The sequence below is a fragment of the Physella acuta genome, unplaced genomic scaffold (assembly GCF_028476545.2).
Source record: "Physella acuta isolate Inbredline_101_S28 unplaced genomic scaffold, ASM2847654v3 ptg000013l, whole genome shotgun sequence".
NCBI lineage: Eukaryota > Metazoa > Mollusca > Gastropoda > Physidae > Physella > Physella acuta.
In genome coordinates this window covers 894,459-917,589 of record NW_026731533.1, presented here as the reverse complement: position 1 = coordinate 917,589, position 23,131 = coordinate 894,459, and the positions used below count along the sequence as shown (strand labels likewise).

Below are 23,131 nucleotides of genomic sequence, written 5' to 3'. Positions count from 1 at the left end.
ACCTCTATATTTTCTATAAGAAAAAAGATCCGCCTTTTCCCACACATACGCCACAAACACAGATACATTTTAAAAATAATAGTCATTAAAAGGCGAAATTGTATTTCTATATGTTGACGCAGTTCGATTGGGCGCGGCCAACTTAAAAAATAAACACATCAAAGTTTATGAAAGACTTTGTGGAATTTTTATCTGGCCAGATCATTAAATCTCTTTACCGCCAGTAGGGCGTGTCCGCCGATTTAAAATAGATCCGTTATTAAAACGCAGTCGATAACAAAACCATAACGCGTATGGTTGTGTACTTGAAAAACTTCACGGGAAAATAAAATCGATCGGATTTCAACGTTTGTATGTGGGTGGTGAATATGTGTGTGCATGTTCTGTGTAAATAATCTATGTGTTTACTGAGTGTTGATATGGTCGTCCATGGATTAGTAAACACGGGGTTTATGACAGAGGCTTGAGAGGGTGGGGGTGGTGTTAATACATGTGTGGCAATGGGTGGAGGTGTCTGATACACCACGTAACGAATGTTCATGTACTTTAATTTGAAAAAAAATAATACAAAGTTGTTGTTTTTATTTCTGGTATCTCCTGTAATTGTAAATGTTGACAAGCAGTGTTTCTTCCAGACTTTTTTCTCCGGGGGGGCACTTGAAATTTTCGGGGGCGGGGTGGGGGGGGGGGGTGGGGGGGGTGGACTGTTAAAGTATATATTTTCTATATAAATTATATAAATTTCATTTCGTTCGGGGGGGGGGGGGGGGTAAAATTTTTCGGGGGAATGCCCCCCCCCCCCCCCCTGAAGAGATGCCTCGAAGAAACTCTGTTGACAAGGGCGTCAGAATATTATCCTGATTTTTGTCCTTATTGCGACTGACTGGATACAGCATACGGTTGGGTGGGGTGGGGAAGGATGGGTAATTATTTTAAATATTTTCTTCCAACTGTTTAATTAAGGCTTAAGAATAGCAAGTAATTCGATGTGGCTCGTGGCAACATCAATATCCTTTCAAAAGCATTTTTTTTTTAAAAATAGTGTTTTAAAAGCTTTGTAGTGCACCTATTCTCTGCTGAAACATCAACGGCATTGTCAAATTGTACACACTATTAAAAAGCGACAGCAATGTCATATTATACACTTATGAAACAGCAACAGAAATGTCATGCTATACACGCTATTGAAATAGCGACAGCCATGTCGTATCACTAAACTAGAGCAGAGTTTTGGAAACCCTGAATTCGCTTTTATCACAGCAAATAGTGTGTCAAGATTATCGCCCCTGATCTATTCACGACAGTTTAAAACGTCAGCATAGAGCCCCGTCTACTCGACACTGAGTCGGTCTCGAAATAATATTGAATGGTTTTTTTACCACCACAAAAAATTAATTAAATAGTCCTCAAGTAATCTTTTTTTTGGCTTTATTCGTGAGAAAACCTGGCAAGAATATAATGCATTATTGTCAAAACTTAATTTAATTCTGAAAAAAAAGGAATCGCAGGAAATAGAATTTTAAACAATATCCTTAAAGGTTATACACAGTGGGTGTTTTAGTTCAATCTTCTAGCATTTAAATTAGTAATTAGAGTCAGTGCTTAATTATTCACAAAGGCTGGAGGGGAGGGGTGGGTGGATACGTGTGCGGAAGAGCGTAATACTTACGTGTTTTTTTTAACTGTTCAATTCTTCACAAAAAAATTATATATATATATATATATATATATATATATATATATATATATATATATATATATATATATATATATATATATATATATATTATGTGTGTGTGTGTGTGTGCCGAGGGACAGAAAATTTTCATTTTGATTTTTTTTTTAAATGTACAATCTGTCATGTGTTGTGGGTTTTAGTTTTGTGTTTAAATAATACCTTTAGTCTGCTTCTGTTTTTTTTAAATATATGGGCTAATCAATATTCACATTAAGCTCCTTTGCTAAGATAAGACGTCATTGTGGTGGGAGGAAATTGCTTGCTTTCTCTATTCTTCTTGTTATTCTTCTATTAGTTTCCACATATAGTTACTACTGTGACGAGGACGAGAACTCTCATATCCGTACAGTAAATAAGCCAATTCGAATATCAGTTTGATTCACAATATTTTACTTATTATACATCCGATGCTTCACACAATATATATTTGTTGCCTACACCTACTGTTCAAGGTTTCCTACACTATTGTCCCTACACTGTTCCCTAACTCTACACTTGAATCCGTCCTCTCACTACAATGGTCTCAACCTCGACTGCCTAGATTCAACTGTCTCCTAACCCACATCGTCCTCACTTCTTTGTCTTCCCCATCCGGTCTGACCTAATTTGCATGTCGCCACAGTTCTGTCGTACCTGATTAAAATGTCAGACCCTGCTAATAAACTACCCCCATTCCGGTCACCAAGGCTAACTAGATACGTGTCTGCTACACCTACCCCCCACAATGATGTCGCCCGTAATTACAATCTAATTCTAACCCGTGCTTCGTCGATCGTCTCCGTCACGTACACTGTCTATCCTACACCTGCATCTACGCCACCACAGTCATGACCTCATTTGTTCACGTGGATTTGTTATTTCCGCTGACAGTGACATGCAGTGACGCCAGACTGAGGCAGATAAATATTCTGTTTGTGTGCCAAAACAGATACATCTTGGATGAAACACTATTTCAAACAAATGCTCAGTGTCTTTATAAGCATATGCACACAACAATGTAAAGGTTGAGAGTAAATAAAATGTAAACCCCCTCCCCCACCTCAACACACACAAAAGCCAGGCTCTTTGTCTTAATGAAGTTACAAAGCTCAATTATTTCCTCCTAAAAATTACCACCATGTTGACAAAAATGTTTCCCCCTACGACCCCCCCCCCCCCTTCGTCCTCCACGTAACACATAGTCCATCGCAAAAGTCTTAGGGCCTAGCCCTTTTCATATCTATGGAAGACTCCAAAAACCTAGCCCTATCTCATCTATGGAAGACTCACACGGCTTAGCTCTCTCCTCATTCGCGGACAATTCCTCCCACACCAACAAAGTTGTATCCTGTATCAAGCTCGACAGTTGATGAATTTTTGTCTGAGGGTAAAGGGTGTGGGGAGAGGGGAGGGGGGAGAGAGAGAGAGAAGGGCAAGACCCGAAGATACTACTTTTACTAGGCACACAAGATCGCTTGAACGCACGCTATATCTGCTGCATAATCTTTTTTACCATGTGTAAATCAAAAGGCCAAAGTTTTAGTCACCTCATACTCCCTTTTTATTTAAAAAAGCTGATACCTATACACGGACATAGATTTCTTAATCAAGTATTAAAATTGTGAATTATTTGAACGAAAGGTCGCGTTGACCCCAAAAAGCTTTCTTCTCGCTAATCCCCGTATAGAAACGACATTTACTCGAGCTTATTATTGTGAATTGAGTGTGTTTATCTTCATGTGCCCGACAACTGGCTATCTTTTAAACAGCGCCACCTCGTGGCACCGCGACCCAAGGCTAGCAGAAATATAAGGGAGCTAACCGAATGGGATTTAGTGGTTTACTTGCGTTGATAACAAAAGTAGGGTTGAAGTTTAACTGAACGATCGTGTTTTGAATGAGTTATTGGCATTTTCTAAAACAGATATTGATTTTATGATCGCTTCTTCGTATTAAAAAGTATTTAGAGAGTTGAGTTGGAAATAGTTGAGATATTCTGTTGTCACCGGATCTGTGAACTTTCAAGGGCCCGTAATTCGTTTTTTAAAAAGTAAAGACAGACTACTCTTGTTGAAAATTTAAAATATAGTTTTAGTAAACTTTTCACGCTGTCATAGAATTCATGTAGAGCTATTAGTAGAGTAGAAAGGAATTAGGACCAGTTGAGTGCCAATGTCATTGTAGTGACACTAGAAGTATGACGTCATTTATGAATCTCCCCCCCCCCCCCCCCACATAAAGTGCGTGGAAACTGTATTTGGTCTACTGTCAAAATTTTTTTTTTAAAGTTTGTATTAGGAACTAAAGCCACTTGGTGCAAAGATTTTATTCAAATTTACTGTACCATAATTTTTGGTGCTATTTTTGTAAGGAATATGGGAGACAACTCTACGGGTTTTCCAGTTTGCTCTCTGACCATACCATTATATGTTTTTTTCAGCAGTGTCAAAGGTTGAATAAAATAAAAATTAAACACTTCTTCCCTTTGTCACACAAAAATGAATGTTTTTTATTCTTCAGTTTATAATTTTATTTCAATTAGTTCAAAGAACAAGTCAACAATTATGAAGAATGTGATCACGAAAACTGGAGTATACAATTAAAAAATCATAAAACAATAGGCATGAATCAGAAGTATTGGCTTTTAAAATTATGTTACTATTCTAATAAAATTGCTTTTCTTATTAAACATTTTAACACTGTAAGCTCATTATCTACCATTAAAAAAAGGTATATTGGTGTAGAGTGCATTTTAGTTAGTATCCTTCAAAATAATCCTGTAAACAATTTTTAAAAAAAATCATACAACATAAAAAAAAAGGTAAACAAACTGGCACAATGCGCCATAAACTACTTGCTGAATATTAAATGTTTTCACCAAGTCCAATATTTGCCTAGAGACTTTCTCTACTGAATTTAATCATAAATTCCATATACTGTTCTGCTCTAGGGGCAATAACTGTGGGGTTTGTTGTTAACTCCTGTCAAGGGCAGACACTCTTCCTTCATTAGAGTAGCAGCATCACTATAGCATGCTGTGTCCTGAGCTAGCCGAGCATCAAGTAGGTTTTGAGGTGCTCTGCTGGAACTGTCTGACACAGGAGGCCAAGTATTTCCTTTTCCGGCTCATTCTCTGGTCTTTTTCTTTCTTGTGCTGTGACACAGTTTCAGGGGAGTCAGGGGGTGAAAGGCCAGAGGTCAACTTGTAGTAGACAACAGTGGAGTCAAGCTCATTCACAGCCACTGTGATGCTGGAAAATTTAACAAGATAGTGATAGTTTGATAGAACACAGAGAAAACATTTTGAGTATTTGTATAATTAAAATGGACATCTGATAAATACACATACACAAATATGAACATGCTTAGCAAACTTTACTAACAAAGAAATATAATTTATAAAATCTTGAATTTACTTTGTAATGGCTTCCTCATCAACATAGATATTAGAAAAATACTGTTGAATTTCACTGAGAGATACTTTCTCTTCGACGCCCAGTGGCAAAACTGCTTGACGTGCTTCCGATCTGCTTTGTTGCCCAACAACGTAAGGCCGTTCAAAGAGTTCACTGTAAGCAAGCTCTGTAAACCACCAGTTTTTTACTGCAGAAAATAAACTCGTGTCATTCTAACAGTACATTCAACAAATTAAGTTATATAGTAAGACTTACTTATAGGTCAGACAATTCAGAATATTTTGCTGAGAAAATTTTTTTCATTTTTCAGGATTGAAAAGATTAAAGAGTACCTAACTAGCTATGGCAAAAAAATAAAACTGACAAGTATTACCAAACTCTAACTTCAAAATTTAGGTTTTGACACCTATTTTATCCTTATATTACAAAATATTCAAAATTAATTTCTAGGTTTCTGAACAAATGATGTCCCTGGGATGACAACTCTAGTCTAACCCAGCAGTTTATAAACAGAAACATGAATGCAAGTGATATAGTACCGACAGTGCATGTGCTCAAACCATAAAGCAAGATCACAAAAATACTCATTTTGTTAATCTTAAATATTTTTTGCCAAATAACTGCTGGAAATGTTTTCCTTCTCTCGTTTTTACCAGGACTGTCCTACAATTTGAAGCTAAGGATATTTTTAAAATTTCAGGACATATTAAACAATTTCAGGAGAATTCCAGAAGTTTCTAGGCTTAATTGAAGTTTCATGTGGTGTTCAGAACTATTTATAAATAAACACTAAAGACAGACTTGCTAGTATAAACAGTTATCAAACAACCAAATTGTTATCATGTTTACCTTCTGTAAGATCCTGATAAATAAGAAATGCCCTTTGAGCAACATCCTCGTCACACCCAGGGTACTGAAGCAAAAAGTCCTCTAACTGAAATTTGTAATTATATTTAATTAAATAGGATAATAGAATAATAATAGAAAAACTTGATTAAATAAACACTAAACTTTGCAACATTTTGAAAGTAAGTATAAGAAGTGAATAAAGAGAAATTGTAAATGTTTCAATCAAAGGTATTAGGAAAAATATATATTAAAACAAAAATGTTATGCATCAACAAAATAAATATCAACTGTGGGTGTTTGTGAACATCTTTAAAAAGAAGTACTGAAAATACAAAAAAGGTAAATAGATGGATTTAGATACGATACAGATTTATGTGCACATTTTATTTGCAGTTTATTTCATATTGTCTTTTTTGTGAAGGATTGATGTGTTGGTGCAAGCAGTGTTTTTTAACAATTTGGAATATATCTGGTAATCAAAATGTAATTAGCCTGTATTTTTTATTTTTTTTTCTTGTTAATAAAACTCTTAAACTATTTAGGCAGAGGTTCATTTAAACATGTCTTGCTTTTAGGATCTGGCAAATCCGCCAGAAAATAGTCACAACAGCAAACAGAATTCATCAAAGGTGTACATTTTAATAGGTATTTGTGAGAGATGATTTCTAGGATCCCAACAGTTGACTATTAATATTGTCTGTTAAACTTTTCTCCTTTACTCCTGTATAAAACTCCTCACACCTCTGATCCTCAGCCTGTTGTGCTGTTACAATAACCCTTAACACTAAACCACTTTCTCCCAGTGCCCTTTCATTCATCCTCCACAACACACTCAGTCTCCCTGCAGTATCAAAATACAAAGATATCATATGGTCTCGCTATAGTACACACTATTTACACCACTTGGCTCTACATACATACCTTTCACATCACCACAGCATTGGGCACCTAAACCAAATTAAAGGCCAGGTTTGAATGGACCCAGGTCCATATAGTGTACATTGGCTAGACCAAAATATTAAAATGTTTTTTTAACTTTTTATACTTCTAAGTTTATTAGCGAAAGAATACTGAAGAATCAATGTGAATAACATATTTTTCTTCCTAATCATGAAAAACCATAGATTAGACCCAGAATCTAGATAAAAAAAAAAGAATTTACCAGAGGGTGCCTGTGTCTCCTTAATGCTGAAACATCCTCTTCTATAGCTGTTGCCATTTATTACAATTTGCTTTCAAGTCAAGCATTAGGTAAAAGACTCTCAATCAGTGTAGTCACTAAAGAACATGAGTGGCTGAAGAAATTCTATATCAGGAATTAAAAATGTTAGGAATTCAGAAAAAAATTGCTACAGTTAGATCTAGATTTGCAATTAACTATTACTATTAATCACCGTGGCCTACCTTCATTCTAAATTTAATCTAGATTCTATCTATAGGGCCTAATTAATTAATTTTTAAATCTAGAATCTAGTAAAACCATGTCTTAAAAATGCTTTACTTTTTACACTTCTTAAAAAAATAAGCTTGCATAGAGTTCAGTACTACAGAGTACAGTGACAGTATCATAGTAGATTTATAGTATAGTTACTAAATACTTTAGTTAGGCCTGGAAGGTTTCTGGAAGAAACTCTGCACTACAGTTACACAGGTCACAGTTATGAGTAATGGAGGGGGCTATGGTGTTGTACAGTATTTATACCATTACCAGTGTCTGTTTATGCCACAATAATGGAATCTTCTTCTAAAAAGGGGTGTTAGATTTAATGGTAGTTAAATAACTGTGTTGAGTTGTTAGTAGGCTAGTATTGAAATCTTGTCTAGTTTTATGGTAAGAAATTAGGTTTGGGTGTATGGTATAACTAAGGTTGGGATTAGGATTGACATTAGGTGTGATCCATTTATGACATCCACAAAAAACTTGAATTTTAGACAGTTCTGTAACATGTATTTTGTGCCATATAATGCCATTTAATTGATAGACCTACTTTAATCAATATAGGCCTAGGGGATTTATTATTTTTGGTAAAGTAGAAATTGTTGATACTATTTGTTTTAACTTAATACAACAAGCCCATCAATTGATTGAGGCCACAACAGGGTTTTGTTCTATCAGGGATACAAAGGCTCGACTCGAAATATTTCTGAAATATCATCCATTTTTTCTCATACCAAATAAGACTCAGTGTTATAGCCTAATCCCCTTATAGATCTAGTATTATTAGGCCTATTCAACATTTATTTTTCGTTTGGAAATAATATCATATAGGCCAATAATAAGTCATGTATGTTAAGTTCATAAGACGACATCCTGCCTATTATTATTAATTGACATCCTGCTTATTAATTAATAATTATTTACGAAGTGACTACTCGGAAAAAGATTTTTCGCCCCAACGTCTCCACCTAAACGGCAAAAGATAGTTCTGTGCATGTGCAGTGAACTATGACTGGGGTAAGGGTTAGGGGTCGTCCATAAATAACGTCACACTCGAAGGGGGTCGGGGAGTCCGTAATTTTGTGACGGTGTGTGATGAGGGGGGTTGTAGACTGATGTGTGACGTCATTTTAAGGGGGGGGGGGGTCTAGCTTTTTGTGACGGAGGGGAGGAGGTAAAAATCGTCAAAAAAAGTGTGACGTCATTCATGGATGACCCCTTAGGGCTATGATTAGGGATAGGGTTGGGGCTAGGGTTCTGTGGTTGTAAACACACGCATGCGCAATACCATCAAAAACATCACCGCGAAGGCAAGTCATTGCGCATGCGTATCTTTTTCCAGCTAGCATCGGCCAATTATTTATTAGGCAATATTATTATTAAGCAATATTTGGGCCTAATATTTAGAATTTAGGCTATAAAAAATCCTATCGCCCAAGTGACTTGGGCTCATGGCCTTGCCTTAAAATCTGTTTTTGTTAATTCTCTCTGACAAAAGAGGTAGATTAGAAATCTAGAATCTTGATTTACCCTTAGTAATAGTATTATTAGCCAAATTAATAATTATTAGCATTAGGCCTACACTGTAATTCTAGTAGGCATGAATTGTCTATAAACTATAAATTAAATCATAAATGATATTAAATTATTTTTAAAATTATACGTCACACTCCTGCTGGAGGAGAGGGTGAGAAATCTCAGAAGTCTGTTTTTCAGTTTTCAGACATCGATCTCGCCAGTCGGTATTAAAAAAGAAAGAGTTTAGGCCTACAAACAATTAAATTTTAACCAATTATTGCAACAGTTTTCTATGAAGATCTATATCTAGATTCTAGATCTAATTCTGAATCTAGGTATGAGAGTTTACGTACGCTTACACTGACGTCGTCCCTACGCTGACAATAAACATTTAAATTTCGGCCTAATCTTCTATTTCTAGATAAAAATCTGGATTGTACTCAAGGTTTCGCTAATTACCGAAAAATAAACCAATGTTCCGAAAATTTCTGTAATTAAAAAAAAAAATATTGCAAATTAAGCTAATCGTTAAAATGTCAGTGTCGTTTTTATCATTTACTTATTTAAAAAAGGATAGTAAATTGGACAGTTTCATAAATTATTACTAAAGTTAACTAGCCCATTTTAAAGGGTTTTTTTGTACGGCAAGCCGAAAAAGCTGCATGCTTTCCCCAATGTTTCGATGGCCACAGACTGGGTTATGAGATAAAATTAAATAAACCTCAGATAAAAAAAAAAGCTGAAATTCAGGGGATTCTCACTAAATAGCTGGAGGACCTAGATTCAAATTTTTGCGGATGGCATCGGCCTCCTTTCACATCGACAACATCACACTGTATGACACTGACAGGTCACAGATCACTTAAGATATTCTTAAACTACAGATCAACTGGGGAAAAAACAGAGGTTATGAGAGCTAACAACAAACAGGAGCTCCCACTTCAGATACAAGAAATGACAATTTCGGATAGTTTATATTTTACTTATTTTAATACAGAATAATAACAACTAAAGGGAAGCTATTCAAACAAATGTATCATTAGTGCTATTTATAGACACAAGTAAGTATCTATTAGGGGAGACTGCTCTAACTTCGACCGGGTTCTAACTTCGACCGATTTCTTAGTATGGTCAGAAAAAAAAATTATTAAAAATTTAATAATTGCCATTGGACAAAATAAATTATATATTTAGTAACATATTTGAATTGTGGGGGATTTTCTTTTTTTAAGGTCATGTCTATTTTTAACCGTTTCTGCGCTTCTGATCGGCAAATATAAGGCACAACTCGTCAGTGAATTTTATCACGTGAAAATCACGAATTGAGATTTTGCTGTCTTAGGAGTGTCGTGCTTCACAATGCTCAAATTACAATTAATTCATACAATAAAATTTAAAAAATTAAAAAAGCGTTTGTAAAAAAGGCAGTCCTATATGTGTGTATTTTTATTTTTTACATTTAAACAAAAATGTAAAAAATAAATTTGAAAAATAAATCGGTCGAAGTTAAAACCACTTGAAATTGGCATAGTTCTAACTTCGACCGACTGAAAAACTTGACCCTAAAACATAACTTTGCATGTACTATCACATTTATCTATAGTTTTATTAAATAATTTAATCAGCTGAGCATTTCTTTTTCATTATACTTAAATATAACTAAAAACAACACAAGATGACATAATTATTGAAGGACCTAACGATCTATGTCCCCATCCTGCCCTTTCTGTCCCATCTCCAGCTGGTTTAAATATCATTATTGCGTCTCTATTTTCTACAAATTAAATATCATTTGTACCATAATATAGATCTGCATATTGTTTATTATAATGCCCTAATCTATTTACAATTTTAAGCCTTTTCCCATATGAATAAAACAATAATGTATATATAGGCTTATAGCGGTCGAAGTTAGAGCAAGCCGCTGGTCGAAGTTAGAGCAACCCGGTCGAAGTTAAAACCAAACAGAACGAAGTGGGGTCAGTGTCTAGCCTTGCATATAGCATTTATATTCTCCCTTGTGATTGGTTAACTATTTATACTGAACCAATCAGCAAATGATAACGTTTTTAATAGTGAAAAAATGAAACCGCTATGTTGATTAGCTTACGAGTTACAACGAAGAGAAGCGAACCTACGGACCGGACGAAAACGAATCGGTCGAAGTTTGAGCAGTCTCCCCTAATAGTTTTGCGGACTTTCTATTTTTAGTAACCAAGATTTCGATATTGTTGTGCAAGAGGTTAAAATGTGTTGAAGCTCTACGGCATTTAAATCTAGATCTATAGTCTCCCAACCTATTAGTGACATTAGCTATACTTTAGGTGTCTGTGGAAATACCATCGAGCTCAGTAAGATCTACAACAATCTACATTCGTTATTTCTGCTGGACACGGTGCGTCCAACCGACCACTGGACACTACTTATACTTTATAGTTAGGCCTACGGACAACAGTTGGTGATTGTGTTGGGATTCTTATTTCGACTTTTAAAACTGTGAACTCAATCATTTTTAAGGTACCAAAATTTTATATTTCAATCATCGGATTTGTTGCAAGATTCTGGCAATAAAGTCCCAGACATGGCTATGCACGCAGGGTCGTTCTGCTCATCTTATCTAGATCTACATCCAAGCACAAATGAGTGGCCAGCTTTGGGCTATACATCAACGATAATAACTTCGGACAGCGCTATTTGTGTAAACCAAAGTGCTGATTCACAGTATTTCAATACTGAACAGTTATTTATAAAAGCAAATGCTTACACATTGGCGGAAGCAGCTGAACTGGTTTCTTTTCTTGAAAATGACATGCATACAAACGGTGGGAATACCCGTTCGGATTATTTACATCAGCAACATCCGCTTCAGCTTAGCAGAGGATTTGAATCACCAGTAGACGAAGCGTCTACTTATAGCAACATGATGACTAAGCCGGCAGATGTTGAAGCTAAGGATTGCGATGTTGTAGGATTAGGTGCAAGTGTGATGGCTGACGATCAGACTGACAGTACAGTGCAGAGAAGGCGCAAGAAAAAACACAAGGTTCGACGGAAAAGTTTCAAAAAATGGAAGCAAGTTGATTCGAGCGAGTTGGGATTTTATGTTTCTTGTTCTGTAGAAATCCAAATTTGTGAAGAAGAAACAGACAATGAGATAACAAAAACTGAAGATTGGTCGTCTGAAAAAAACAATTCACCGTTAAATGTTCTCTTTACCGCGGGAAATTCAGCATCTGATGAGGTGTCGTCTGAGCATACGGCGAACAACATGACGACACAGAGTCAAATTGATGACGCAACGTTCTTTGCTTCTCTTGGCATTGACATTAATGACAATTCTGATGACGTAACAGCAGACGAAATGGATATCAACGACTGGGATTATATTGTTTTAGAGAGGAAAGTACCTGTTCATTGTTTTAGGCATTTAGATCTACCCACTAAAGTTACCAATGACACCAAGACAAAGTCTTCCTCCGTACAAAACAAATCAGCAAAATGTTTGCCTAGCACACGTCTTCCGTATTCAAACGACTTCCTCCCTATTAAAAGATGCGACGTGTTCAAACTACACAACCTTGAATGTGCAAGCAGTGCTCGTGTTTACATCCGGGCAGACAGGGACAGACGTGTAGAGAAGGCACACAAGGCCGTCAAATCAAAGAACTGTAACTCCATCTTCAACAACAAGGGACATAAATTATTATATATGCACCACAGATTAGTGAAAATGCACAATTTATGTTTAGATTTTCGCCAAGCAGTTAAACCACGGTCAATGCCTATGACAACAATATTTGTTGATTTGAAAGCTGCGAAAGAGATTTGCAAGGCGAACAAGAATATGTTACAGCCTCTCCGCCCACCCCCGGCCCAAAACTTGAAACACGCCCTACACGAGACTAACGCTCCACGCCACCTGGAAACGGAACTGGCCAGTTTTCTTATCAGCCTTCAACACCGCGAACTGACGCCAGAGGATTACGATATGCTACTTCGTTTGGACGACTCTGTCAAACCAAAAACTGTAGCCAAAAGTGTTATAAATACTCTAAAAACTGAAAAAATAGAACTAAGTATACTTGACTCCGATGAAATTCTATTTTGCACAATCTGCATGGAGCCATACATAGCTGGACAAGAAAGAAAATTTTTACCCTGTGAGCACAATTTTCATTCCAACTGTATTGACAAATGGCTGGCAAATTCGAGCATGAACTGTCCACTTGATGGCTTGCCAATTGGGTGTTGAATATTAGTCAAATTAAATATTTCAAATTCGATAAGCATTATCAATGCCACTCAAGCCAATATTCTTACACAGATGAATAAACTGATTCAATTATATATTCATGTTAGAATAATTTAATCCTAATGCGAAGGAAGTATGTTCTGATGTTCTTCAACATGTTCTATCTTAGCATGTGTTTACTAATAATGAAAGTTTAAACATTTTCTTTAAATACCAGCCCAGCTAAAAGTACCTCACAAAAATTCTTTTTTTTTTTAAATGTAAAAATAATCTACCTCATTAAAGTTTGTAAACACAATGTTACTTAAACTTAAGGCTTTAAAACAGAAGTTGTAGATCAATTCCTATTATCGGTGCTTGTTTAATGTGTACATGAATGTTTGTAAAAAATAAAACGCATTAAACTATTAAAATTTTGTGAGATCAAGTACTTTTACCTGCTTAGATTTAGAAATAATTGCCTTTCCCGATCGATATGGCAAATGAAGTACTGTAATTGAGTTCATGATTGAAGGGATAATGCTGTGTCTACTCAGTTATGCCCATGAGTTCAGGGTTCAAATTTAGACTCTCAGGCAGGTTAAAATCATCAGGTGTAAGCAACTTGCATGCCAACATATGAGCTCACCTGTACATAAGGGATAGCATGGTTTAACGGTAGTGTTTGACTACTAACCCTAAAGTCACGAATTCAGATACCAGGCTATAATCTGTAGAACGTCATTGAATTCACCCAGCTCTGATGGGTACCTGACTAGAAAAGTAAAGGTGGCTGTGCATAGTACTGACCACACTATCCTATCATGAGCATACTTCACTATGGACAAAAGGTTGGTAAAAGTACTTCATACACAACTTGTTTAGGTTGCTCATTGCTTCTTCTACCTTTGTAGACCATATCTACCAATGGGAAATGCAACAGTACCTTTTAACACAACTGTTCATTAATCAACTTAAAATAATTTAACTGTAATAAGATTCAAAACAACAAAAAAAGAAACAAAATAATTTTTGGGGAAGGAACACTATTTACTAGTATCTTTTTTCAAGATTACAATCATGAAGAACAAGGGTAGATTTACTTTTGAACATGGAAAGGAAACAAAACATCTAGCCTGTTCTCCAGACTTGTAAGGGGACAGATGTGGAAAGAAAAAAAAATTATATGTACAGGATTCCACAAATATCTTTAACATAGCATCAAACATGTCATCATATAACAATATAAAATGGGTGTCAAATTTTTAAAAAGTTGAACATAAAAATATAGGCTGAAAGTTGCCTGGACAAAATAAACAATAGTTGAAATCTGGTGTTTTGTGTGCTGCACACAGCATCCAGTGAGTTAAACACACACACAACCAGACAAAGCTTTAAACCCCCAGAGATCTACAAGCTTACTTTTATTTCACTTTCAGTATAATCAATGCCTCCATACACTGGACTAAGATATTTCACTTTTTAAAAATTGACAAAATTTACCATTTGAAAACAAGGTGACCCCCCCCTCCCAATCATTTCAAAGAAATCAATAGGCATGAAGAAAACAAAGTAAAAACATGGCAAAATTTGGTGTATACACCAAGTGACAATGGCATAAAGTATAGTCTCACTTCTAATGCTCGTAAGTGCAAATGAACACTCAGAATTAACACTGAACACACAATTGTCTAAGCTAATGAAGTGGGTGAAATAAAACCATGAGCAAATTCAAGAATAAAACAGTCAAACTTAAATGTCATAAATTTGTTTTTAAATGTTACTTCACTGAAAATTCATGCAGAAAAAACAACTGAAATGTTTAGTAAGTTAACTGTAGGTTGCTTTTACTTCTGGGAAAATTTATTTGATGGTTAGGTACACATTAATTGGGAACCACTATGTTTTGAGCATTACTTTTGTTCCCTTTAAATCTTTGTTACTCTAACATACATTTTTACAATAAATAAACTTTGTTACAGACAAAATTAGCTAGAATTGAATTTTGAACAACATAATTGAAAAAAAAAATCAAAACTGAGGTTAGTTATAATCATCAAAGTCTTACTTTTAAAGAAGATTGCTTGAGTTATGAAATAAATGGCAGTCCTATAATCTGAACACAATTTGTGCTGATTTTGTAAACCATACTTTTCTGCCATACAAATGTTAATTTAATTGCCCTTTCTATATACAAATTGTAAAGAACATGCATAAAGAATTCTATTATTTTTAACTATTAAATCCCAAATGGATCATCAAAATTGAGAGATTCAGTATACATTAGGTTTCTTTTAGAAAATTACCAGAAATCTTTTAAAATTTCTTTACCTGTTACACGGTAAATCAATACAGGCCTAAGCCATTTTGCTGCCTAGGTAAAAAAAAAAAAATTTAACTGAAAAATTGTGCAAGTTTGTATTAGAATGTAGAATGCCACCTGCAAAATTTAAATCCATAGGAGTTATTCCAGTAAGTAGCGTCTTAATGCTCATAACATGGACTTAATAAAAAATGGAAAATGTACCACGTGTGATGCACTATAATCAAATATAAAAATATTAAAACCAATTAACACAAAATAAAATGTCAATGACAAAAACCTGAGCCAGCACAAGCTGTTGAATGACATCTCCCCACCATATCTCCCATACATCCTCTACTATGAGGCTCCCTTGACCTCTGTGTCTCCATTTGCCTGACTATCACTTGTGCTACTGCTGCCTTCAACATCAACAACTTGAGAACTGTCCAAGTTCTCCACAACTTTGACAGACTCCTCAGTATCTCCATTCTGCTCCCCATTTGTGCATGCTGTGAAACAATGTGCACCTTCTGCCTTCTCTTTGACCAGGCCATTTTCTGACTGCTTGGGTGCATGTCCAAACCATTCCATGTCATCATGGTCCAGCCATTCAATACTGCTAAGAAATTTCTTGCCACTGAAGCCACCCACAGCAAACAGGCGATTGTCTATAGTTACAACGCTGAGGTTGGCCCTGGGAGCAATCAAAGATGGCCCAACACCCCAGGTGTTGTTCTCAAAGTCAAAGATCTCAGATGTCACTAGAGACTGGGTACCATCACTGCCACCAACCACCACCATCAAACCTGGTGATGATAATATTCTTTTAACAACTAAATTCAAACTTTCCTAGCAGGTAAGCTCAATGTGCAATTTATTTTAAAGCCACATTTATTCTATGCTGCATTAAGTTCAAAATGTTAATTGTTACATAGACAACAATTTTTAAAGTTGAAACGTGTTATGAACTAAAAATTTCAAGTCTAGACACAATCTACATGATGTCTATAAGAATTATCAGTAAAATTTGACATATACTTATGAGATTTTAGAAAACTTGAAACTTACCATCAACCAAACCCACACCAGCTCCTCTACGAGCAGAGTTGAGGTTAGAATGTACAGTCCATTTGTCAGAATCTGGATCATACACCTCCACAGAGCTCAGTGAATTCCACAGGTCTGTGCCTCCAATAGCATACACCAGCCCATTTACAGCAACCACACAAGCCTGTGAGCGAGCTTTTAGAAAAAAAAAGGCCAAGTGTAAAGCAACACATATTCTTCCTGACACAAAATGTCATTCCCAAATAAATATTAAATATACTTAGGCTTACCGATATTTAGAGATGCAATACGAGACCATTTGTTTAATGCAGGGTCATACACCTCACAGGTAGCAATGCTTCTCTGTCCTTCACATCCACCAACACAATACAACTTGCCGTAAAGTGTTACCACACCTAGTACAAAAATTGTTTTTCAATTAAAATTATTTTATACATATTTAATTCTTTAATTTAAAGAATAATTCAGTAAAAAAAAAATAACCTACCATGAGATGATCTCTCCTTAAGCATGTTAGGAACATATTTCCATTTATTAGTGCTAGGGTCATATCTTTCAACACATGAAAGTTCTTTCCATCCATCAGAACCGCCGCAAACATATATAAAGCCATTCAATACTGCAGCACTGAAACGACCTCTGGCCCTGTTCATATCAGCCATCTTAGTCCACTGGTTTTCCTTGATTGAAAAGGCTTCAACACTTTGAAGACATTCCCCTCTATCGTAGCCACCTATAAAAATATTTTCATGTGTAACATTTGTGTGTGTAGGCCTATACAGTTTATCCAAGACATATCAATATGTACAAACTTAACAAACAGATAAGTTAACCTACCACAGACAACCAATTTCCCATCAAGTTCTACAGCTCCCAAAGCACATCTTGGAGTTGACATAGGCTGTAGAGGGGTAATGGTGGCTTTTCTCAGAATGGGGCTAAGTCTGTTTTTACCATTGTGTGTGGCTGGTGGGGAGTCTGGTACAGGCTTGCTCCCGTTTGATTCAGAATTGGGCAGTACAACTGGACGTACATGAACTGTTATTGCCATCAAGCGTCCATCAAGCAGGGCAATCGCCAGGTATGCATTTTCTATTTTTTTAAACAAATTTGAAAATGTAATTAATTGAAATTTTACAATTAAAATGAGTTACATTTGAAAAACACAGTTAATGAAAGCAGACTTAAGTTTGAAATCAACACTGAAGCACAACTAGTTAAACTCCTGTACCGTTAACAGTGTTAAAATTTTATCAGAAAATTTCTCCTAACAAAACAGATTGGATTATTAAGAATTCATAAAGTCCTTTGGGTATATAAAAAAACTTGTCAGAGACCATTAACCAACAGTCCCAACTTGTTTATACACATCCTGTGTAAAATAAAACCACATAACTAACCACTAGTTTTGCGAGTGGCAACAATTGACCATTCTCTCTCTGCAATAGACACAGCCTCCTCAGGATTTAAACTGAACTTGTGAAATGCCTGTCCGTTGCCATTAGATGAGCGTGGGCTATTGAGTTTATGAACCTTGTCCTAAAAGGAAAAAAATGGTGAAGCTTAGTTTTATGTCTACCATGCTGATATCAACAAGATGACCATCTCTATAGAAGCAAGAAGATTTGTTGGTTAAGAAAATGTAATATATTTTAAATATCTTTAGATAAATATAGTGACTTGTATATGGTAAGGGACGTGAAAGGACTTAAACTAATAAAAGAAAGTGACTGAGGCAAATCTGGGGGTGTGACATTTTATGACTGCTAGAAAGGAGTATCAATTTTTTAGTCAGCCTTCGTCTAGCCATGTTAGGGAGAGGAAGGTTTTGTCTCACTATCATGTAAAGCAGTCATAATAGTTTGTGGTTTAAGTAGTTTTGTTACAACATCAGATATTTCAATCCTTACCCTTCTGTGTGCTTTTTTGTAATCCTGAACCATATCATCATCACTGCTCAAAACTGTATCCTCAACTTCAGCACAATCTCTCAAAGTGTTATCAGATTCCAAATACAGAACATTTACCTGAAATTGTTATTTTTTTTTAGTTAGTAAACATTTTATTTTCATTAACACTTTGCTTTAAGATTTTGAAAGAAGAATGTTAAATTACCTTTTCAAGTAAACGATCCATCTTTGGTTTTAAATCATTCAAGTTATTTTTAGCCCAGTCCAGGACCAGAGAAAAAAGTCTGCGCTCCATGGCTTCATTTGAAATGTGCTCATCTAGACCTGTCAATTCAAATATTGCTAGTAGTAAAACTTGTTCTCTACAGTAATAATTTGATTTATAACATATAGGTGCAAATTAGAGTAGAATAAAAACCTAACCAAAACTTTTACCCAGGTATAACACATAGAGAAGAAACTTCAAGAAATCATATATCATGAAGGTTTATATGCTTCAATAAAATCAGACTAAAATAACATAAGATGTTTACTAAGCGCACTTACCTACAACCTCAACCTGGAGATCAGTAAGACCAAAGAAAGACTTGCTCTGCATGATGTCCTGCAAGTTAGACCGTATGTACTCATCCACTGCTTGCTTGAAAGCTTTGTCCTTGGTAAAGCGACGAATCCCTGATGATAAAAATATCAATTTCAAAAGAAATTCCGGACAAAGTATTCAACACTAAAATAATGCCTTTCCACCAGTGTCCCAAGGAAGCAAGCTAACACGCGCTATTCTGTTCTAAACTGTGGCTTACAAACTGAGCTAGAAAATAAACAAAAAGATTACTTTCAGGTCAACCTAAAGAGATTATACAATACTCAAGCTTTTAGAAGCTCCCAGGCACCTAAAAAGATTCATTACACAATGCTTAAGTATTTAAATTACTAGAGGCTCCCAGAAGGCAAAGGCCAGTGGCTTTCAAACTCCCTAAACAAAAAAAAAAGCAACTGTAAGTTTCCTCTGAAAGTAGACATTTAATTTAAAGAAATGCGCAGGTTATTGCACAAATGCTAGGAAAAAATCCATTTAAAAAAAAAGTTACCATCAACTGCACATATTGGCAGATGCTAGTCACCCTTAGCCTCGGGAGGTGTACAGGTTTCGGGAAAATTATTGTATAATGACTGGCCTCACCTTAGGATCTATATGAGAAGGAGATGTTCTAACCAAACTGGATCATCATCAACATAGTGTAATGCTGTCTCTTTTCTTTATTATCCTCCTTTTCTCTCGCTTCCTCTCCTTTGAATGCATTCAGACTTACACTCATCTGCTTGTTTAGGAGGATATTCAGAGGGTGGGTCTGATTAGTAGATCACTGACTTTGGTATATCGGTATTGCTCAACGACAACATTGAACAAGTCCAGCATTTACCATCTTTATTTAAACTGACCACATACTGCTAGAATAGTTTTGCTCTTTAAACAAGTTTTGTCTTCATCTATTAGCAAATGTTAATTTAACATTAAAAATTAGTATTAATTACAAAGATATGTTATGTAAAACTTGAAAATTTGATGGCAAAAGCTGGTTAATGTTAATTTTAGTCAACGGCTGTTAAGGAACAAAGGAACAACACAATCCCCTGGGTGTGTGGGGTGAGGAACAGAATCTTGGGCATGTTGGACGTCCTTTCATAAACCTAGCTCTAGAAGTGGTGGAAAGAATGTTGACAAGTTACAAATGATGAGGATACCTAAGCAGTTGGCAGCTGTCAGGTGAGTGGCCAGGAAACTGGAGCAGATCTGTACAGCTGACTCCATCTTGAGGACAAGTGCTGTGGCATAGACAACTGGCACATTCTCCAGTGGAACATGAAGCCTGAAAATAAACATTTGATGTAATGTACACAGTTTATCATGAAAGTAGTTTATAATAAGTGGCTTACACAGATAATTATTTCAAGATTAACATAAATTGACATCTTGAACTTTGAAAGAACAAAGAAATGAGAAACAAAATAAATTATTATTCCTCACCTGCCAGTGTACATATAGTCCAGCAAATAGTAGAAGCCAACGTAAGGGATATTCTTCAGCTTATAGGTGGGCTGGGGTTCAGTGGTCTCCTCTAAGCAGGAGAAAAAGTCAAACAAATAGGGACTGCATGCAGCCAGCACTGCCCGATGCACTTGCAGCTCATGGTCGTCAACAACCAGTGTTATGTCACAAAAATGTCCTTGTTTGCGCAGCTTATCAATACCAGACAAGACAAAGGAGTAGTGGCTGGGTTCAACAAATTCCATACAAACTCCTTCAAGATTATCCAGGTCTAAAGGTTCGGGGGTTTCTTCTTTGCCATTGTTTTGATAGATCCTCTTGGGGAATGTGTATCTGGTCTGGGTGCTGTCGCCATCCCCTTGGTTAGGGTTTGTGGAGGACAACTTGGAATTATTCAAGTACATTTTCGCTGACTCTAGAGGGGGAGTCTGTGACCCGTTGCTATCTTCTAGTAGTTTCATAGATTACAGTACAATCCTGTAATTAAAAGAAATGATCACAAGTTAGCTTTAAAAATACATTTTCACATTCTTACTCTACAAAAAGATACATAAAATTTTGATATTCTAGTTAATGATATTGTAGTGTGCATGACTGCAAACAAAGTCTCAAGTCCATAGCAAGTCTTTGAGTTCACCCAGCTCTTAAGGGTATCTGTGAAAGTAAAGGTGGCTGGGCGTGGTGTTGACCACACTATCACTTCATAAATTGAAGTTCATAGGAACAATTAAACTACACTTCATCTGCACCATGGACAGACATTTAAAGGGGTAAAAACAGACCTTTTAACAGTCTTTATAACCCTCCCTCACACACAGGCACACTTTTCTATTTCCTTTATACTTTGTTGCTACAATTACTGAGCAGCATTCTTAATGTTAATTTCTTCATTATATTTTTTTTTAAACCCACAAAACAATCAACAGCCAATGTGATAAACCAAAAAGTAGCAAAGGCAAAATTTTATTTGTATTGTATTCTATATCATGGCAAAAAGGCTAAATCATAAAGCAATCAGTATTCATTTTTATAAAACTTATTTCCTGCGGATGTAACAAATATAAAATGTATTCAGTTTACTCAAAGGAAAGAGATTTAAAATGAGAAGCTTACAACATACATTTGAAAACTATTCAAATTGAACAAATTAAACAACACTTTAAACTGGCAGAGAAAGACAAATCCCCAATTATTTTTTTTTAAATTGTCACTGTACACAGCATCTTTCCAATATACCAACAGAAAGAACGGTAATTTCATATAGATCTAGAATCTAGATCTAATTTAAATAAATGGTCGAGATATAAAATTATCAAGCAAGTTCCAGTAGCTCTAACAAAGAACAAGTCTTGTGAAAACCACTACACATATCACAACAGGCCATTCAGTCAAAAGGTCACTAGCTGCCGCATACAGCACGTGACACGCCTAAACAAGGGGTGGGACACTGGGGTCTTGTGTCACACGAGTGTACCCGGCCTAAGTCAAGGTCATTCCCTGAGTGCAAGCGAACACAGCTGACCAGTTGTGACACATTTCACAGATGGCGTCCTTGGCAGCATTGAATTAACATTTTCCTGTAGTGAAGGCAATACTAGAATCTACTACATGACTACATGTATTCAAGGGACAAGGCTTAACCCAAACTTATATTAAATTACTGAACGTATTTATAATAGTGTAGCTATTCTCATATATTATGATATATGGACTAAGTCTAATATGAGTATTATTAATCAATGATTAGATTTTAGATCTAGATGTCTAGATCAGTCCCTGATGCCTAGCTTAGGCCGGCTTAGGGTTTAGATTAGTTAGATCTAGATAGATAGTTCTAGAAAATCTAGAAAGAATCTAGATCTATATCTATATCTATAATCTATAGGCCCCTAGAAACTAATCTAGATCTAGATCTAGAATCTAGATTTTCTAGATTCCATTTCCGAGTAATGAAGTGACAGTCACAGTGAAACTGAAATGGACAAAGTGGTGTCTAGATCTAGATTAAGAATCTAACTAGAATCTAGAAAACTAGATCTAGATTTATAACCTAAAATTAAATCTAGATCTAGATTCTAGAATCTAGATCTAGATTCAAGATCTAGTCTAGATTAGGTTTCTAGACTAGTCTAGCTAAATCTAGATCTAGATATTAGATTTAGAACACAGCAGTGTACCCAGATGCAAACACAGGAAACTGTAACAAAAGAAAGAAGGAAGATCATGTCCAATTTTGGATTCTAATTTTATTATTATGATGGCGGTCTCGAATACCGAATAGGAAGGTTTCTCTCAACAACAGTAGCCATTGAATGATGATAGGCCCTCCTAGGATACATAGGTCTATAAAAAGATAACATTATTAGTTCTAGACTAGATTAAAAACTCACCGTTATGTTGGGCATAAGGAGATTTTAAGACACGACTAACTGAATAACATATCCGACGGTACAATACCACGTGTATCTGTAGACTCAAATGACGTTTCAGCACACACACGTACACCATAGGCTAGCCTAGCTGTGCGCGCGCAATCAGCCACCACACCGCTAGAGCAATGCAGACTTTCCCGCCACAGGCCGTGAAATATCCGGAGATCGTTGACCTCATTTAACGCTGTGCGACTACT

At 35.8% G+C, this 23,131-nt stretch overlaps 3 protein-coding genes across 8 annotated transcripts in view; 1 reads left to right on the top strand and 2 right to left on the bottom strand.

Moving 5' to 3' along the window:
• Positions 1-4,236: 4,236 nt before the first annotated feature.
• Positions 4,237-11,807, bottom strand: LOC131936021 (tRNA-splicing endonuclease subunit Sen15-like). 3 transcript variants are annotated; one of them, XM_059292839.1, is made up of 5 exons: positions 11,703-11,807; positions 7,145-7,288; positions 5,983-6,067; positions 5,134-5,320; positions 4,237-4,968 (listed from the first exon to the last, which is right to left on the bottom strand). In XM_059292839.1, the coding sequence occupies exons 2-5, from the start codon at positions 7,199-7,201 to the stop codon at positions 4,776-4,778; spliced, it is 522 nt and encodes a 173-aa protein (XP_059148822.1). In that variant the 5' UTR covers positions 7,202-7,288; positions 11,703-11,807; the 3' UTR covers positions 4,237-4,775. The 3 variants fall into 3 exon arrangements, with proteins under 3 accessions (XP_059148822.1, XP_059148812.1, XP_059148832.1); XM_059292829.1 differs by lacking the exon at positions 11,703-11,807 and adding an exon at positions 9,292-9,377; XM_059292849.1 differs by lacking the exon at positions 11,703-11,807 and adding an exon at positions 9,298-9,373.
• Positions 11,177-13,543, top strand: LOC131936018 (uncharacterized). The gene has a single exon (XM_059292815.1). The coding sequence runs from the start codon at positions 11,520-11,522 to the stop codon at positions 13,188-13,190; it is 1,671 nt and encodes a 556-aa protein (XP_059148798.1). The 5' UTR covers positions 11,177-11,519; the 3' UTR covers positions 13,191-13,543.
• An 835-nt stretch (positions 13,544-14,378) lies between these two features.
• LOC131935993 (influenza virus NS1A-binding protein homolog B) overlaps positions 14,379-23,131 on the bottom strand; it is a 57,221-nt gene continuing 48,468 nt past the window's right edge. For 2 of the 4 annotated variants that reach the window (XM_059292788.1, XM_059292795.1), the window contains exons 2-12: positions 20,482-20,979; positions 20,199-20,323; positions 18,999-19,127; positions 18,658-18,776; positions 18,453-18,569; positions 17,943-18,081; positions 17,380-17,634; positions 17,030-17,275; positions 16,812-16,937; positions 16,543-16,716; positions 14,379-16,280 (exon numbers count right to left, since the gene is read on the bottom strand). In XM_059292788.1, coding sequence (XP_059148771.1) covers positions 15,832-16,280; positions 16,543-16,716; positions 16,812-16,937; positions 17,030-17,275; positions 17,380-17,634; positions 17,943-18,081; positions 18,453-18,569; positions 18,658-18,776; positions 18,999-19,127; positions 20,199-20,323; positions 20,482-20,963 — 2,361 coding nt within the window. In that variant the 5' untranslated portion in view covers positions 20,964-20,979 and the 3' untranslated portion in view covers positions 14,379-15,831. Of the gene's footprint in view, positions 16,281-16,542; positions 16,717-16,811; positions 16,938-17,029; positions 17,276-17,379; positions 17,635-17,942; positions 18,082-18,452; positions 18,570-18,657; positions 18,777-18,998; positions 19,128-20,198; positions 20,324-20,481; positions 20,980-21,622; positions 21,646-22,892; positions 23,054-23,131 lie in introns of those variants that run through there. The other 2 variants (XM_059292778.1, XM_059292802.1) reach the window with 2 other exon arrangements.